Here is a 20,341-nt window from a genome sequence, read left to right as displayed (position 1 = left end):
TGGTTTAAAAGAGGATGAAAATGATGTGACTCACGTGTTTTGGCCTTCAGAGTGACCTGATTCCATCTGAACACCCACAGGAGATTAAGGAGCAACAACCACAGTCATCAGTATGAACATCTTTCCTTTAGTGGGAGAGCCAGGAGGAGGCACACACATGCAGTTACAAATAAAAGCAAAGGCTAAAGTGACACAATGACATTGTGAAGATAACGTAATTCTTACTATTGAATCTGCCACAAATTGCTCAGTTTTCCTCAGAAAACCTCCTGATGATTCTTCAGGGTTAATGGTCTCCTAGCTGTTAACTGCAGTGCCTTTAAAACACTCACTCCACAGAAAGTGTTTTCCATCTGTCTCAAGTTATGAAACCGTGTTTTCACTTCAGCTGAGAGCCAAGAAGCAGAAGAAGTTCTGAGAAGTGTCAGTCCATTGAGCTGTGGTGGTTTGATTCATTCAGACAGTTGGGACAGAGCAGAAAAAGCTGTGGCTGGGTTGGATGTTACCCGCGGACACTCAGCTCCAAGAAACTTCACTATCTCTGGAAAACTGTCGTCAAGATTTCACACAAACTTCTCAGATGTTACAAAAATAGAATGTAAATCAGGTGGGTTTCCGAGACGAAGGAGCTCAAACTGAATGGAAACAGCTCTGTCGCTGCAGCTTCTGCTGATCATAGTTTCTGTTTGGAAATTGTTGTCCGGAGCTCAGACAAAAACAATAATATAATCCAAGGAATGTGTTCACGCTGCAGGCCTTCATGCTCACGTCTGAGCTGCTGCTGATGTCTTTTTGTTTTGATGACAGTTCTTGTTTGTTCTGGGATGTAACCTCAATGTGGACGAGGAAAAATGATGCAAGAACACATGCTGATTTTGTCTTTGCTCTTAAACACAATATCACAGCATTCAGCTGGTTGTTCGTGGTCGTGTTTTCTCGCCAAACTGTCAAAATTGTGACAAGCGGCTGAAGTCAGAGGTCAGATTTACAGTCAGTGGTGGAAGAAGTACTCATATGTTTTACTTTAGTAAAAGTGATAACACCACAGTGTAAAAATACTCAGTCAAAAGTAAAAGTTCTGCATTAATAATGTTACTCAAGCAAACAAATTAAAAGTATTAGCATTAAAATACACTTAAAGCACCAAAAGTGAAAGCAATCATGATAGAGAATGGTCCATTTCAGAATGATATTGATTATAATCAATGATGAATTAATGTGTTCATCACTTTAATGTTGCAGCTGGTAAAGGTGGAGCTGATGTTAAGTACTTTACATACTGCAGGGTGGCTTGTGAATTTACCCCAAGAGGTCAACAGACTTATCTTACCTTATAACTAATGTTATGTTTATTGATTTGTTAGTTGGTATTATTAATCTTAATCAGCAAAGTAGCTAAATTGTGGTAGAAGTACAACATTTTCAGCTGGACTGTGGTGGAGTAGAAGTAGAAAGTCACAGAAAATGGAAATACTAAAGTACAAGTAGCTCAAAATTGTACTTAAGCACAGTCCTTGAGTAAAAGTACTTAGTTATATTCAGCTACTGCAGTCTGCTCTTGTCATTGTGAGATTTCATTGTAGCTGTGCGGTGCTGCAGGTGTACGTCTGTGCAGCGGCAACTGATGCTGGAGAAACTTTTGCTTCACCTTCAGAGGTTCAGCAGAGCGTCTCTGCTTCCATCAGTGTTGGCTGCTGCCTCTCTACCAGCAGGTCGGCCTCTCTCATAGTAAATATCCCTCAGATGAACCATTACTGCTGGCCTGCTGATCACTGCAGGTACGACCCAGAGTTCAGACAAAGAGCCGGTGGTCCAGTTCAGCAGGGCAGAGCTGCTGCAGTGTTTTCTGCCTGAGCATCAGCCTGTTTATCCCTCTGACTGTTTTCTTGCTTCTCCTGCAGAGTGAACAACCACAACTATGTGAAGCATTCGAGTTATTCAGCATTGGACATCCCAGTGATATCCAAGCAGAGAGCAAGTCCTCGCTGTCAGCTGCACATTTAAATAGAGGGACAGAGTTTGATCGACGCCCGCTCACAAGTCCACCATTATTCTGGCAAGCTTTCTGTGCACTTAAAACAACTGAGCTTTTACCTGTAGTCCTGAAATTAAATTAAATTTTCACTTATGGCAAATTTACAGACATAAATAACTTTTTTCTTGGATTTGTTGAGGATATCAAGACATTTCAAGACGAGATATTGGGGATTAAATCAAGTTGCAAGTTTTTCTTCTTCTTTCTCCCTTTTTTTTGTAAATTCAAATTCAGGCCTGACTGCTGCTCAAATATTTGAATTAGAGGTGCAGCACAATTAATATTCAGGTCCGAGTGTACGACACTCTGTGCTGTCTGAAAAACTATCTGTACAGTGTGCTGACTTTCTGTTTGGCTTCAAACGTATGGCCGCCTGCCAGCAGCTCATCCTGTCGTCACAGCTGATTCAGTGACTGAGGAAAAGTTAAACTGGTCAAACAAGTTCAACCAAACAGGCCGTCGTTTCTACACGGCGCTGAGCTTCGTCTTCATTATCCAGTGAAACTCAACACAGGATGCACCTCAGTCCTCGCTGGAAAGATGTGATCATCCTGGTGCTGCGTTCCCCAGCAGCTGTTCAGTGATGTGCTGCTCAGGCTTGAGTGAGGCAGAGCGTGACATAATTGGAGACAGATGGCCAGAGTAAAAAACAGCACCAGCAGCTGATCCCCTTTAAATGAACATGTGAGTAAAGATATGGAAATCCCATATGTGACTGCTCGGCTCCGAGCTCCATACCATCAAACAAACACAGAGCACTGATGGCTGCCTGGCTGACGGTGAGCAGGTAAAGGTGTGTTTCACAGACGTCTGCAGATTTATTCCATGACTCAGGTCTGGTATTTTCTGATTAGAGAGAAGTGCAACAATCTGCACCAATAACCGTCTGGAGGACATAAATCCAACAAGGACAGATGACAGACAGACAAAACAAAGACAGACAGACAGACAAGCAGACAGACAGAAAGACAGACAGAGGCAACAAATTACTTTTCATCTTTGAAGTTTTTATTGAGACCACAAGAGAAAGAAGAAAGAAAGAAAGAAAGAAAGAAAGAAAGAAAGAAAGAAGAAAAGAAGTAAAGAAAGAAAGAAAAGAAAAGAAAAAAGAGAGAAAGAAAGTAAGAAGAAAAGAAAGAAAGACAGAAAGAAAAGATGGAGAAAGAAGGAAGGGAAAGATATGACATACTTTGTTGTGTCTGAAACAACATTCTGGTTCTAATCATGGCTGTGATGAGGAACATAAGAAACGTTGTTATTTGTATTCTTTGTACCTGATTGTGAAGTTTCTTTGACTTGTCATCACAAACAGTGTCTGTCAGTCTGGTTCTAATGGTTCAGGCATCATCAGTGTCCTGGTCATGTTTTATGATGCAGTATTTATGAGGAAACCCATTTTAACTCCACAGGGGTGTCCACATACTTTTGCCCATACAGAGTGTTTGGATCTGAATCCAGGCATAGATTAAGAGCATTGTTTTGTGTAGGCTGTCAGGGAAGAAGTGCAGTTTTATGAGTATGTACAGTCGATTTGATGAGGTCCTGAATGTGAAAATAGAGGCCCGGCTTCATTAGACCTGATCCTGCCGTCCTCTATTTACTCATTAAACAGTTTGTGTGTTTGACTCAGCCTCCGAGGCTCTGCATAACACACTGGTGGCTTCTTCACCACAACATAAACCATGTCAGGCATCATGCACCACTTAATGTTTACACTGTTGCCATGGACATCAAAACCTTGTCCCTCCAGGAACTAAACCACCAAGAAAAGGGAATTAACTCGAGGACAGAACCGGTCCCAAACAGCCGTCTCCTCTCTGCAGAGACAGAGGTCGAACCAGGAAGTAAGAGTCTGTGGTTTGAGAGCGTGGGCGTCCATCCATCAGCGTAGTTCTCCTCTCACTTTGAGTCACCCGGCTCGACCCTGGAGCTGCTTCAAACGCACTGCTGCTGGCAGAGAGGAGCTCAGCGTGGTGCATACGACTGAATGAAAGTACGAGACTGAAGTTCAACCACTGCTGTTGGATGATTTAGTCACTGTGAAAAAGCACAGCTCACTCTCTAAGCTGGAAGATTTGAGGCAGCTATTACGAAGGTAATTCACATTTCACTATGACTACAAGTTTGTGTTGTTGCTCCCTTTTCTTTTGGCTGCTCTCAGCACTTGTGGCTGGTTTCCCAGATGAGGATTGAGGTTAGTCTCGGACAACAGGCTCCTACGCACCGTGCGATACCGGCCATCGTCACTGCGTGTCACCGTGTGTAAGAGAGGGCTAATGAGGTTTGGTTGCAATGTCAGCCTGTAATATCAGTTCTGAGGATTGTCAGATCATGTGAAGAACATCTGGTGAATGGTAGTGCTTCAGTGTTAAGTGAAAAAAAAAAAAAAAAGCAGACAGCATCATTAATTTATGTCGTCCATCTGCGCTGATCTCATGCTTTGAAAATGCAGAAGCATCATAAACAAACCTGGCTGCGTTCTGTGTCACTACATGTTGTATCCTGTGCTATAACAGCAGTCATCTGGTCCTAAATTTTGACACATGCTGTCTTTGGTCTCTGAACCTCGAAACTGACTCAATGAGAATAAATACAGAGTTTCAGTTTGTGTAGCTGCAGGTGGAAATATCTTCTCCGCAGCTGATCCATGTGAATACTGATGGTGCTGGTTGGTTCACAGGAACAGGCGAAGAAGTATTCAAGCCTGTTATTTAAGTAAAAGAACAGAAGTATCAGCAGTATAGGTACAGTAGTATTGTCAGGTTCATGCAGTAAAAGTACTGGTTGTGCAGTAAAATGTCTCCTGTGACTGATTTCTGATTCTATGGGACATTATTAGATTGTTAATACTGAAGCCTTGATGTTAAAGCAGCATTTTAGTGTTGGAGCTGCTCCAGGTGGAGCTACTTTCATCTACTTTATATACAGTTTGCTAGTTTAGTCCAGTGGTGTCCAACCTAGGGCTCAGGCTCCTCCAAAGGTTCAAGGATAAATCTGAGGGGTCGTCAGATGACTGATGGGAGGGCATCTTTGATTTATTTGTAAAACATTGGGTAATTAATCTCATGGTTTGATCTTTAACATTTCACTGCATTGTGCAAGATTCTGTGTTTTTTATGGTAAAATCTCAATCTGAAAAATAACTATAGCTGCATAAACACCACAACGACAAGGCTGGAGACAAAGAAAGAAAAACCCCAGACTGCTCCTTTAAGTTGCTGGTCTGATTGGAAGGTATTGAAAAATATGTGACGCTGAACTCTCTGAACATGAGTCAGCAGACACACCTGCACAGTATGAACACAGCAGTCATGACGGGGTAAACCCACACACACACACACACACACACACACACACACACACACACACTCACACACACACACACACACACACACACACATTAAACAGCAACATTGAGCCAGGAAGTGCCTGTCACTGTTTATGAGCCGAGTAAATGCTGCAGAGGATAAACCAGAGAGGTCACATCAGGTTTGTGTTGGAGCTGAGAGACACCAGAAAACAGCTGCTGTCAGTCAGGCTGCAACAAGTAGGTCCATCTGTGGACATAGGACATGCCTACTACACCGTACACCCACTTCCTCCAGTCGCATTGGACGGTTAAGGTGGGGGGGGGGGGGCGTTGTTGACTCTGCGTGTGTGCAGATAGACCCTCCTTCAGTGTGATGTGTGGCACAAACAGACTGAGGTCATTTGAGGAGACATCCAGGGGTCTTTCAGGGGCTGCGGAGCTTAAAAAAGAGGGATGATTTAATCAATTTTACTTAATGTTCTTCGTCAGATTTGACTTCTTTAAAACATCATGTGAAAATGCTTATTTCTACATCTAATGTTAGATCTCTACGTCACAGACTCAACGTCAGATTTGGACAAACGCTGTCATCAACGCTGTCTTCGTCCAGCAAGACTCTGAGTCCACAGTCAAGCTAGCTGCTTCGTGAGGCTGCACTTAGGTGCTTTGAGCTAAATGCTAACATCAGCATGAAAAATGTCAGCATGAAGCTAAATGCTCACGATGATGCTTTCGGCCATATGCTATTGCTACCATCGATTGCAAGTCGCCAATAGTTCCAATCTGAGTGTGTCCCAGTGCAGCTGCTGTAAGACATGGACGCCTGCAGCAAACTGATGGTTGTCTGTCAAGACTCTGAAATTCACAAATGTATTAGCACACTTTAAAGAAGATGGGAGGAGTAGGCTAGTGTGTGTGTGTGTGTGTGTGTGTGTGTGTGTGTGTGTGTGTGTGTGTGTGTGTGTGTGTGTAGACTGCAGGGGGGTATGAAGGGAGGAAGGGTAGTTAACAAGGGGGGAGAGCATATGGGACCCTGAAATGCTGATTTTTTTTTTTTTTTTTTTTTTTTGGTGATGCTACTTTAATAGAGTCGGTTGATTTAATTTATGATGTTGATTTTACTGTTTTTGTTTTGCTCTGGTTTGTTTGTGTTTGGTCATTTAAAAACATATCTTAAGGTTAAAATTGAATTCATGTATTGGTAACAAATCAGAAGCATTAAAACTGGAAATGTATATTTCTACTCCACTACATCTCATTGCCATAAATTAAACCAGCCAACAGTATATAAAGTAGTTCTTATGAGCTCAACTTTAAACATGTACAGCAGTAAAATGCAACATACACATTAATGCAGCAGTAATATTAATCCACAAACATCAGATATAATAGAAAAACACTCACAGGGACCATTTTACTGCACTATGAGGACTTTTACTTTACATACTTTTACTTACTTTAAGCACTTTACGTAAATTTTAAGGATGATACTGACTCACTTTTACTTGATATTGTGAATGCAGGACTTTTACTTGTCATGCAGTATTTTGTGATATGAGTACAGTGTTGCCAGATTTAGTTTGGAGTGTGTGCTGCTGCTTTTAATGAGGCCTGCAGTGTGTGTGTGTGTGTGTGTGTGTGTGTGTGTGTGTGTGTGCGACAGCTGTGTGACACTGCAGTCTGTCTCTTTACAGCGAGCCATCAGACAGATCAGCTGGTGAGCAGCAGACTGACTGTGAGACTGAACTTCACCCATGGACTCACAATAACCTCCCTCCTCCTCCTCCTCCTCCTCCTCCTCCTCCTGCTCCTCCTGCAGCAGCAGCAGCAGCAGCAGCAGCAGTGAGGTGAAAGGCTTCAGCCTCTGCAGCTGTCACAGCCCCCCCCCCCCCCCAATCACCAAGCAACCAGCTAGAAACGAAGCCGGCAAACAGACCCACCTCCCCCCATTCCACCACTGCGCCCTCCCAGCCCCTCAGAAGCTCCCACCACAACATCTCTCTCTCTCTCTCTCTCTCCTCTGTCAGCTGCAGGCTCGCTCACTCGCTCGCTCACTGTGTGCTTTGTTGTGCAGCTGAAAGCAAACTGGGGGTTCAGTCTGAGAGGAGGGGGGCAGGGAGGGGCAACACAGGCCTGACCTCATACTCCTTGCTTCTTTTCTATTTTTTACGACGCTCGCTTAATATAATCAGTGTGCTGGTAAATGAGGGAGGAGGGGATCACACAGACTCCACCACTTTTTAACAGTTTTTAACCAAGCCTGCAGATCAGTGATGGAACAAGTACTCAGACCCATTACTTCAGTAAAAGTACTAATACTAAAGTCCCCTTCATTTGTACAATGAAGATGTTCACCTCTTTGAAATTAGACAGCCCTGTATTCAGCCTGGTCTCCCTTCATTAGATATGCAGAAACTCTGTCTTTTGCTTGATTTAAGCTTCGTCTTACAACAGGAAACTGAGCCTCTTTGCTTTCTCTGCAGAACTTATAGCACAAACACACCAGAGAACTTTCATACTTTGACTCTATATGTCTATATGAACACGTATGCACAGCTTTTTGTCTTCTTCTTTATGTCTACTTTACACGTGTACAGACTAATTGGATATCATTATTTTGGATTATTGTTAAGTTTATATGTGCTTTATGAGTATATGTATGTATGTGCAGTATGGGTGGTGGTGGGGGGTTAGAATAGGTGATGTCACCTGCAACTTTGTACTTAATGCTCCTAATTAAAAAAAAACTCTAAATATAGACTATTAAAAAAATTAAACAGTAAAAGTATTTTTATCGGCAAAATATACAAGTATGAAAAGTAAAAGATCCGATTCTTTAGTGAACTGGTCCCTGTTGCAGTTAAAAGTGTCCACTAACGTTGAGTGAAAACACGACAGAAGCTGCTGCCTCTGCCTTCCTGCTACGTCTCCCGTCTCAGATCCATCTTAAAGGCGATCCAACCACACGCACGCCGTCTTCAAACAGCTGATAACACAATCCAGAGCTATCAGCCGCATCGTTGACCTTGGAAACAGTCGTTTGATAAAGAAATCATGACTTCAGGTCTTGACTTACTGGCAGAGGTGGAAAGTTACTAAAGAACCACGTTTTAGTACAATTTCAAGGTACTTTCTTGGGTATTTCCATTTTATGCTGTTTTATACTTCTACTCTGTGACCTTTGAAAGGCAAATATTGTACTTTCTACTTCCCTACATTTATTCATTATCTATAATTACAAATTTACAGATTCAGGTTAATAATACACAATTTAATCAGCTAATAAATGATGTACTATAGTATCTTAAAACTTCATTGATCCCTGGGGGGAATTCATAAGCTACCCTGCTGTATATAATCATGAAACTGAGCTCCACCTTCATCAGCTGCAACATTAAAGTGACGAACACATTAATGCATCAATAATTATAATCCAATACTAAAATGAACTTTATTCTGAAAGGGGCCGGTCTGCATGCTGAGAATGCAGGACTTTCACTTGTAACAAAGCATTTTGACACTGAGGTACAACTACTTCAACTTTAGAAGTGCTGTGGATGAAATCCTACAGGCTGTTGAGCTCACGTCACAGCTGAACAAACTCCATCTGCAGATGAAGACCCTGTCATACGACTGAAAGCTGAGGGGGAGCTGGACTGATTGTGGTTCAGGTTTCTAAGGAGCTCAGACTTTGATGTTCACTTCTTTCTTCACCCTGAGGAGATCACCAGCTCCATATTCAACTTTGATCTACACGCTGTAAGCATGTACACATGCTCGGGATCTGTGGAGAGGACGGAGGAGCAGAACATCTCCTGTCCGGATGTGTTTTAAGGACTTCAGGAACCTCCGTTTAATTGAAACCATTGGCTGATTTTTCTGCATCACTGCTTTGTTTGCATGAAGCCAGTGCTGCCCTCTGTTGGTGGGGAGCTGTGACTTCACGTTACACCATCAGGAGAGCTCAGTGTAGTGCTGCTTCTCTGGAAAGTAACTAAGTACTGAATGACAATAAAAACTGACAGTAGCCACTCTGCATCATGAGTATTTGCTTTTCATACTTTAAGTATCTTGTGCTGTTAATATTTCTGTACTTTTACATTAGTGAAACTGTATGCAGGACTTTGACTATTTGAGTATTTGTACACTGGTATGGCTACTTATGCAAATGATTTGAGAACTTGGACTTTGTGTTATTGTGTGAGGAACATGATGTAATGAATTTAGAGTACTGAGATGTGTTCAAAGCCCTTACAGGACAGGTTCATATCAGAAGGATTTGGTCTGATGTCATAGACTTTTTTAAAAACTTTTTTTTTACCGTTTCCTTTACAAGTTGTTCTAAATGTACATTCAAATGTACTAATTAGACAGGACACAACATAGTCCAAGCCAAAATAGACCAAAGAGACACATTCAAGAGAAACTGTTAAGTTCCAAACATTATTTCATGGTCTATTGTTGAAGGACTACAGACATGTTACACACATACAGTTAACTGTATGATCACGGCAACACAGAAGACAAAATAAACCGCAGCTCGATTGTAAAATAGAATTCATAGAACAAGCCTTCAACTCTATTTGTGATATTATGCTCCATAAATAAATTTGACATGGAGATCCTTCATGGAGCTTGAAGTATATTTGAAGTCAAATATGTGTTTCTTACTTTTTTGTGTTTTTGTTTTTTTTTTGACTGACTGAACTACTGCTCGAGCGGGCCAGAAAAGCAGAATGAGACATCGTATGGCTTCATTACTTGAACCCATGAATACAAACTGAACTGCAGAGTACTGTATATTACGCTCTACTACTGTGTTACTATATGTAATATTGTGACATTATGGTGAGTTTTTCTTTTTAGAGCATGAAGTAATGGTGGTATATTAATGTTGGAGACCTGCTGAAAATACAAGCTGCTGTATCAAACAGGAGCCTTAGCTGCAGCCTGAGAAATCTAGGCCAAAGATCACCATTCCTCTCAGCTTATGGGTCACTGAAGAAATGGCTCAAATGAAGGTGAACTGAGGCCGGACAACAAGTGTGAACAAAGAGTGCAGAGAAAAAAAAACACACACACCAGCAGGACCAGCAGTTATCAAAGATCTCCTTCACTGTTTTAATAGTAGACATTGTGCCACAAAAATGTCATGTCCGCAGCCACAAATCACGTGCCGAGATTACTAATTCCAGCTATTAATCATGTCATTCGCTTCACTTGCTTCTCTACACAATTTGCAAATCACTTCTTACATTTATGTATAAATATATACAGTTTATAGATTATTCTCGAGCTGGGATGGTGATTTCATTTCTCCTGTTGTGGTTGTGCTGTAGGTTGAGAATAATTAGCAGAGAAACACACATGGCTGACGTCACGTCTCCCAATGTAGCACATGCTTATTGTATCATGAACACCAGCAGAGCGCACACAGAGCCGAATATAGATATATACAGGAATGTTAACTGCTATCATACAAAGTGGATTCTTTAAGAAGTCACGACTGTGGGCACAAGAGTGGAAATATGCCAACAACACAAGAGCACCGAAGGCATAAATGTCACGTAAATCTCCTGCCACAAAGGCACTGGCACATCGTTTTTAGGGGCGACTCTGTGAGGTTGGAGTGGGTGACGTTACCGGAGCGTTTGAGCCACTCGCTTCATGACTGCAGCAGGTCACATGAGGGGGCATGTGATCAGTTCTAACATGCACGCTGCTGGTTTAAGCATGTGCTTCATTTGAAGTGCTCACTAATTCATAGATTGGAGGAGATTTGGGCCGTTTACCACAGCAAAATAAAGACAACTCTGTGGGTTTATTTCAGCTTTAGAAAAGTGACTCAGTTAACAAACTCAAAAGAAGACTGGGGCAAACTATAAGAAAACAAAAAAAGAAGAAAAGCTGTATGCATGTGTTCTCTGTCACTGGTTAACTTCACACACTGTTAAAAATTGTATACATTTTGTTTTTCCAGTATGAGCGTGTTTGGGTAAAGTATGAAAAAAAGATCCGCCCAGTGTGTGCTGTGGGGATGGATGGGCTTACCGTCCTATTGCTGACTTTGAAATGGTGTGGTGGGAATCTGGTGTTGTAGCTGCACACACAATTACAAACCGGTCCACTCAAAGTCTTCCTGTCTTTCTTTCCCTCTCTCTCTGCTTTTCTTTCCCTGTGGAGCATGGTAACATTGAGACTGGTCATGGGCTCGGGGGTGGATTCAGGTCGTGGCTGTTTCGGGTCTCAGCAGCAGCCTCCGGACGAGGTGTTGACTGGCTTGCTCTGGATCTTGACGTTGGACTTCTCCGAGGCGCCGGCCGTGGCCCCGGGGCCCATCCTCTTCTTGATCTCGGCCGCCATGGTCATGAAGGCTTGCTCCACATTGGTGGCGCTCTTGGCGCTGGTCTCCAAGAAGGGGATCCCCAAGTTGTCGGCAAATTCCTGGTGAACAAAAAGAGAGAAGAAGGGAAATAAATTCAATAAATAAATTAAATCCTGTGACAACTGGTTATTTCTATCTGCTGAGGAAGACTGTGATAAGACTGAAAGCTCCACAACTGCTGCTAAATACACTTGAGACCGTTCTGTCAAGAAATTGCTTTCAGTCTAACTTGAGTGATAAATATTTTGTCCCAAGAAAATCTTGTGTCCTTAAAAAAGTCAAACTACTGTTTCCAAGGTTGAGCATAAACTTTCACACTAAAGAGATAAACAAAACAAAACAAAAAAAGGTTTCCAACAGGTCAACAAATGCAAGGTACAATTTCAGTTTCCTTCAACGTACAGTTCCTCCTTTCATGTTTAATGTGGACTATGGCATTTTATTTGACCACTGACTAAAAATTATGTATGAGTGTTGAGATGGAAGCAGTGTATTCATCTCATTTTCTCACTGAGCATACAAATGGACAGAGGAGAGGTGGACTATTCTGCAGTTTCTGTGGAAATTAAATTACTTTTTACCCCCCAAATAAAACTTGTACTGTAACCAACCAGAATTCAAGTGACTCAGTAATTCAAGTTATGGGTGGAAGTCACATCTTCAAAAGAATCCTGGCAGAGTATCACTTGATATCAAAACAGATTACAGAGTTATAAAACATCGAGGTTGTTACTTCCTGTAAGCACAGCAGGCAGATGGGGCTTTGCACATCTGCTTAGCACTTGCTGTGTTTTAGCATTGCTTGTCATTTACAGATAATGTTAATTAAAATGGTTCAGGAGGTCATGGTTGAGGTGCCACCTCGACCTCATGTTGTGCCTGATAAACGTCCTGTCATTAGAAATGGGCCCATATGACTAAACATGTGACATGATCCTTTAACAGGTCAGTACTTGTAAATATGACTATATAACCCCTCCTTCAAATCCCCAACATGACATGATTCACAGTCATCAACTTTTTAACTTTCCTCCACAGTCGGCTTGGTTGTCTGACCAGCAGCCGGATGCTCAGTCGACTACAGTTTGTGTTTTCCACACTGAGATCTCACAGCAGAAACCGAGCTGGTTAGATGTTCAAGGCTATGACAGTAAGACCACAGCGGGAAGCAAAGGCAGACTGCTGGCAAAACGCTCAGTCAGCTAATGCTTCTTTCATTATGCAATCAGCTACAGACATTAGGACAAGTTGTCAAACAGCTGCAGGACTGGCAGATACAACAGTGCGATTAGAAAATCAAATGTTCTTGTAACACAGCGCTTGTGTCCCACAGCTGTGTTTTGCCATGATGTACTCTTACCTTAGCTGTGGTGTAATCCACAACCTTCTTCGTTGTGAGGTCGCACTTGTTGCCTACTAACAGCTTGTTGACGTTCTCGCTGGCATAGCGGTCGATCTCCTGTAGCCATTGTTTGACGTTATTGAAGGACTCCTGAGGACAGGAAGCAATAAGACAACAGACGTTAATGCTGATACCGACAGACAATGTTCTCAGTGACATCCAGTTTGCAACGATACATAATCCTTATTAAACATTTTGGTTTATGCTGTTTTAACTCACAAACTACTGATATCAGTCTCAAAAATCCAGAGTGGTCAGAGCTGTAATGTTCATATTGGACAATGTGGACAATAACACCAGTGTTTTTGTGTGCAGTGTCTCTGTTTGTCTGTTTGCTGAAGTAGATCTCCATCCTGTCTGCAATACACTTATTTAAATAAAAAAATGTTTCAGCTAAGTAAATGTCCACAGCTAATCAATATAGCTTATCTTTCTAAAATTCTGACAAAATGAGACATTGATTATTCACTTCAGCACAGAAAAATAAAAAATGTGCTTTGTCTCTGACGTCCGCAGATAATTTTCTTTTACTGGTCTCGTCAGCGCCGCCGTCAGCTGATGCTGATTATCTGAAAATGCCAGATATCAGCCCAATTATTCAGTTTACGACTAATTTATATTTTACACTGTTCATACTGGCAAAGTACAATTTTTATGGCGTTTTTAAACTTCAAAAATGCTACTTTTTGTCCCCCACAAGGGTGTTCTGATATTGACAATTGGCCACTTCCATCAGGAATATGAACAAACTTCACTGCTGACTGAATTCTGTTATTCATTTTTTTTGACATTCAGTTGATCAGATAATCAGTGTACATAAATCACATGTATGTCCACTGGCTGGTGTCCTGCACACTATAAAGCGCTCTTATTTCAATTCTTTTTATGGCCTTTTCTACTTCTCTGTTCCCTCTCCTCGGCTTATCTGTGTCTGTATATAGCTTTTTACTCTTATTCGTGATATAGTTCTTCTGTGCTGCTGTAACACTTTATAAATTTTAATAAATAAAGTGTTATCTTATTAAACACATGAAATTATCATAAGCATTATTATGTGACTGGGTGATGACTGCGTGTGATTGTGCAATCATGACAAAGCCAACATCAGCACAAACGTTGCACTGACCTGATCCGTCACATCATAAACGACTATAATGCCATGAGCTCCTCTGTAGTAACTGGATGTGATGGTGCGGAACCGTTCCTGACCGGCCGTGTCCCACTGAGAAGACAAAGCAGAGCTCGTCAGCTCAAAATGACACACGCATAATCCAAAGTTTATCACTACTTATCTATTTACAGCCTATCACACTACGTTCTTCTTACAATCTGAAGCTTTATGGTCTTTCCGTCCAGCTCGATGGTCCTGATCTTGAAGTCCACACCGATGGTACTAATGTAGCTCTCTGTGTATGTGTCATCCTGGTTTAAAACAAACACACAAACATGCACACAGGTGGGTCTGGGTGGCAGATATGATACCTGCAGGGTTATTAACCATCACAGTGCTGACAGGGAAAAACATAAATGTCTGTTATGTAATATTGGCTGCAAAACAGACACTTACTGCAAACCGTAGAAGGAGACAAGACTTTCCAACACCAGAATCACCGATCAGGAGCAGTTTGAATAAATAGTCACTGTGAAGAAAGAAGAGGGAAAAAAACATTTACACAAAACTATCATCACAACACCTGCAAGGCCTGAAATCACATAATACTAGACTCACGTTTCTGAGTGCTTCTTAGTGAGCTGACGTGAGATTCTTAATTCTGTGTAGAACGTGTGTTAATATTCAGCAAAGTAAATTACATATTTAAAAACCTGCTGGTTTTGGTACTGAAATTAAGGTATTACAGTGGCATCAATTATGAATAAAATCCTTTTCCCAGTCCCAGCTAATTATGATTATTATGATCTGTCATTGAAGAAAATCGAGAAAACCACCCATCATATTTTCCCAGAGCTCTGAGACGATGTCATCAAATGTTTTTTTTTCTGAACAACAGTAAAAATTCCAAACATTTATATATTATAAGAATATGAGAGTTGGAAACAGAGGATGTTTGTTTATTGCTTGATAAATGATTAACCACCTACCAGAATTACTGACAATTAATTGTCTGCCAGTTGACTAATCATTTCAGCACTAAAAACTATAATTAAATAATGAATAAACTCATCATTAAACGTTTGGCAACTGATAGTAACTACTTAAAAGCCCGTAACCAACAGCTGTGCAATTTAACAACATACAGCTGAATAGTACACAAATGTAAATATAAAAATGTAGTTAATCAAAGATAAAATATCAACAATTATAACAACATGATTAATTATTTAGGAAATGCATCAAGCAAAAACATTCTGATATGTAGTTTCTCAAATGTGAGGATTTATAGCTTTTCTTTGGGTTTTGAACTGTTGATCTGTTGTTGTAGAATACACAAGTAATGCCTTAATTAGAAACATCAATAGATTGATCTATAATAGAAATGTCAGTCAGTTTCAGCCCTGTAATGTAGTGGCACAGAGACTGACATTACCTAACTAAGTCCACATCAGGAGCAAATTTAGTAACTTCCTGTTTGCGGTGGATAAATTACACTGACATTACAGTTGTACTTTGCCAAGATTAGTTAAGACATTTCAATTGGCTTCGTGTTTACTGATAGAAGTGTGTCCTAAGCTATGAAATTGTTACTGTGTATAGATCTGAGCAACTATCTGACAAAAAAAAATCCTCAACAGTGTCAAGTAACGCTACGTAGATATTCGGTTAGCCTCCTAGCTACTAACGCTACTTCCATTTAAGTTACCATAAGTAAGCTAACAAACATTTTAGACGAAATACGAATAATTAGCCCGTTTAATGGGTGTTATATTGACCAGAAAATGTTGACAAACACGAGTTTTGCGATAAACATCAACGCTGTCATTTGATAGTGCGTACACCCCACCACAGCCCTCAGCTCGCTAACTTAGCACAGAAGACAAAGCAGCTGACGTTCATTTTGTACACAGTCTACCGGTCCGCCGAGCTAGCTAACGTTAGCTTAGCTTCCCCGGCTAAGCTGACAGCTCAACCGGACCTGTCATTAAACGACATTAAAATTCCCACTTACTATTCGGGATTCATCGTTGACTACAGGTTATAAACTGTTGTTACTGTGAATGCAGCTGGATTTCGTCGCAGATTAACCTTAAAACCGGCCTCGTAGTGAAGAAAAGACACCGTTTTTCTATCAAGAACTGGCTAAACTGGTTGTCGCAGCCAGAACAGCATAATCGAATCAAATATGGCTGTCAGCAATACCTACCCGGAAATACCACAGGATATGAATCATGGGGAGTGTAGTCTTCGGGCAATGGGCGTTTACACAGCGCGGAAAGATTTCTTATCTAAAAGATGGTGTTAATAATTCACAGGGGTGGAGGAAGTATTCAGATCAGTTACTTACTTAACACACTGTAAAAATACTTGGTTACAAGTAAAACTCCTCCACTGAAAATGTAAGTAAAGGTACAGTATAGGTTAATTCTGATAATGTAGTCCACTGCAAGTACCAAAAGTAAAAGTACTCAGTGCAGTAAAATGTCCCCTGTGACTGTTCTATTATTATATATGATTATAATGATTCTTTTCATTCATCCATTGATTGTTTGGTTTGTAAACATTTTGAAAATAGTAAGAAATGTGGTCACTGACCCAGAGCCAACAGTCACACCTTTACAAAACTATTACAAATACATTCAAATGATCAAATGAATTAAAAGAAAACGCTGAAAATCTTCACTTTTGCTGTTAGTCCAAACTTTTAAATGGTCGTGTTCATTATACATATAAAAAATATAAATAATGAAATATATTTAGTAGAGTTAAATTTGTGTGGAACTACTGATACTACATGGATAAGTCATATCTGAGAACTGTCTAGTGATCTGTTTTCTCTGGCAGTCACAGTACAGATCTTCAGTTTAGCCGAGTTTAGCTCTTTCTAATCTTCAGTTCAGACATTTGAGTGCTGAAACTGATTATGACCCAAAAAGTTCAATTCTTTTTTACCACTTTGTGACAAGAAAGGTCACCCACATCTGATGTGTTAGCAAACAGTTGCCATTTGAGCAACATGATCATCCCATTAGAGATGTATTTGCATTCACCTAATCAAAGTCCAATATTTATTTATTCAGAGGTTAAATAATCAGCATGGAGAAACCTGTGTGATATAATAACAATAGGCAATAACAAATCAAGCAATATCACAATGAAAAAAAATACACATAAATATGTACTTTTACATGACACTGATTGATTTCATGTAAAATCAAGAAACTGTTCTATAGAACAGTTTCTTGATTCTATAGAACAGTTTCTTGATTTTCCTGGCAAAAGCAGCAACAAGCCAAATGCTATTCCCATTAATGGAGCAAAGCTTGGAGGCCATGCAGCCCAAAACAGGTGGCTTTTGAGATTTTTGCCTATTTTATTGCATGACAGAATTAAAGATGCCAACAATGCAGTATGGGAACTGGTACTTCTTCTGAGGGATCTAGTTGAATTTGTCTGTGCACCTAGCCTTTCAGAAACGCAGATTGCTTACATGAAGGGACTGATCGAACAGTATGTGGAAATGAGGCAAGTGTTATTCCCACTAGTAAGACTTAGACCAAAACACCACTATCTGCTTCACTATGCAGACTTGAGTTTGCAGTTTGGCCCACTCATACATACTTGGATGATGCGCTATGAATCTAAACATTCTTATTTTAAAAGATGTATTAAGGCGAGTAAAAACTTCAAAAATGTAAATGTAAGTCACTTGCTGATAGACATCAGTTGTTTCAGGCTTATCAGTCTTGTGGTAGTCTATTTAGCCCCCAGGTTCAAGTTTCAGACTCCACCAGGTTCTATCCTGAACTCTATGATCAAAGCATAAGGACAGCAGTTGACGAATTTGGACTTAACTCGAGTAACTCAGTTGTCACAGAGAAGGTCCAGGTTAAAGGCACGTCATATGGAAATGGTATGCTTGTCTTACTGAGATATACTAAAGGACAGCTGCAGTTAGGACAAATAGCAAGCATTGTTATAAAAAATGAAACAACTGTCCTACTTTTGCTACGGGGGAAAACTGCCAGCTGGGTTCCTGAGCTTGGAGTCTATGAAGTTGATGAAAATATTTCTGATATGTTCATCTGTCAAAATCTGGACCAACTTAATGACTATTATCCACTTTCTTCATATCAGAGAAGTGGGAGGTTGCTCATTCCTCTTAAACACATGCCAACATGGAACTTGTGAAAGAGTTAGTTAAGAAAGCCATGCCATCACTCAGTAGTGATGGACGCACTCATGGACAAACTGGAGGAATTAGGAGTTCAGTGTGTGGATGACCTGAGCCTTGTGGCAGCCTCGGACATTGTGGGCACTCTGCCACTCATTCAGTGCAGAAGACTCGTTAAAGCCTTCGAAGCCGGTAAGTTTTTCTCCTGCACAGTACTAGTACAACACATACAAAATAAGTTCAAATCATTCTTAAAAATCAGGGACAACATGTCATATCACAATATGATATGACTCATTCTGTATTTGTAGATTACGGTATTTGGGGAATTTGGGAAAGATTTAAAAGAAAACTGAAATTAACGTCCAAATGCTATGTATCACCAAATATTAATATAAAGACATTTGGTCAAAAAATATAATAATGATTTTTATTTTTAATGTGTTTATTTATTGTTCCATGTTGCCCAATCCCGTTATGGCCAAGATTGTTATTATTGATGATTACATCAGCAAACAGAAACAGAGACCTAGTAGATCACAGCTGCGGGAAATCGCCCAGAAGATTGTTGATGAATATCCTCTCTCTTTCAAAGAAACTGAGCCCTTTGGAAATCAACCGTTTGCGAAAGATGGTGCTGGAGTTCTCTTTGCCCAGCTAGAAAACAGAGTTGAAAATGTAAGGAGGCAGCCAACCTCAGGAAAGAAGCCAGCAGGGGGTGAAGATTCAAGACAGAAAAGGTCCAGAAATTCAGATCGTTATGGATGTGTGGAGTGGCAGCCTGCTGTTGAGGGGACTACCAGTAGAGCAGAACTGCAGTCAAAACGAGAGGAATTAAAAAGTGCCTTCAAAACTAAGGATCCTCTGGTAGGGCTGCAACCATCAATTATTTTCTTTATTGTATGGATTACTTTTTGGTTAATAGAGTAATCAAGAAGCAAATAACGTAGAGTACCCGAAGGAGATGGCTCTGACGCTTGAGTTCATGCAAAGGTAAGCAGCTGAGATTCTTGTTCTGTCTGTCACAGCGTGACACACAAGGTTTTTTTTTTTCCCCCAAAACATTTCAATTTTTATTTCTTTTTACTAACGTGAGAACAATGGCTTCCATTAATAGCATGCTAACCTTCCAGGAATAGAAAGTTTGCAGTTTCTGTTAGCTTGGATTCCCTGGTAGGTGGGATCCTGAACTGTCCACAGTCTTCTGAGACACAGAATGAGTTGAGATGCACACACACACACACACACACACACATACACACACACACACACACACACACACACACACACACACACACACACACACACACACACACACACTCACACACACAGGGGCATGGTGAACAAACTTAGTGTGGCCCTGCAGGAATGGAGCTGTCCAAAATAGCATATGAGTATCTCAACTTTGTCCATTACACTTTAGTTCATTTTCATCCATTTAATTGCATGTGCAGCTAAAGATATTTCTTCTGTTTCCTTAGAGTTTTCTGTGGAATCAATCCAGACAGAGGGTCCAAGGCAGAACAGAAGGGGAAACGGCACCACATTCCGCCAAGACTGTTCAAGCTTGTGACTCAACTCAAGGATTTCGAATGGGGCATTTGAGGTTTTTGGACTGCGTATACACTTACACACACACACACACACACACACACACACACACACACACACACACACCCCTCTTGTCTGACTCGAACTGTTTGGACTGCATGTGCGTGTACACACACACACACACTGGCAGAGACAGAACTACCTCTGTTAGTCTGATATTTTTTTGAATGCCTATTGCTGCACTAAGTTGTTAAATTGATTGTTGTATTGACATATTATTCTGTTTTGTTACCGTTTTATGGAAATGTCTTTAAAAATGTGTATGTAGCTCAGGTGGTGAAGGGGTTAAGTGCCTGCCCACCAAGACCTA

The 20,341-nt window shown here is 40.7% G+C and overlaps 1 protein-coding gene across 1 annotated transcript; it reads right to left on the bottom strand.

Annotated features, from left to right (window-relative positions):
* Window positions 1-10,442: 10,442 nt before the first annotated feature.
* Window positions 10,443-16,437, bottom strand: rab1aa (RAB1A, member RAS oncogene family a). The gene is made up of 6 exons (XM_076728155.1): window positions 16,258-16,437; window positions 14,700-14,772; window positions 14,459-14,554; window positions 14,259-14,354; window positions 13,091-13,222; window positions 10,443-11,789 (listed from the first exon to the last, which is right to left on the bottom strand). The coding sequence occupies exons 1-6, from the start codon at window positions 16,269-16,271 to the stop codon at window positions 11,592-11,594; spliced, it is 609 nt and encodes a 202-aa protein (XP_076584270.1). The 5' UTR covers window positions 16,272-16,437; the 3' UTR covers window positions 10,443-11,591.
* Window positions 16,438-20,341: the final 3,904 nt, after the last annotated feature.

Source organism: Chaetodon auriga, chromosome 4 (genome assembly GCF_051107435.1).
Source record: "Chaetodon auriga isolate fChaAug3 chromosome 4, fChaAug3.hap1, whole genome shotgun sequence".
Taxonomy (NCBI): Eukaryota; Metazoa; Chordata; class Actinopteri; order Chaetodontiformes; family Chaetodontidae; genus Chaetodon; species Chaetodon auriga.
This window is presented reverse-complemented; position numbering and strand designations above follow the sequence as displayed.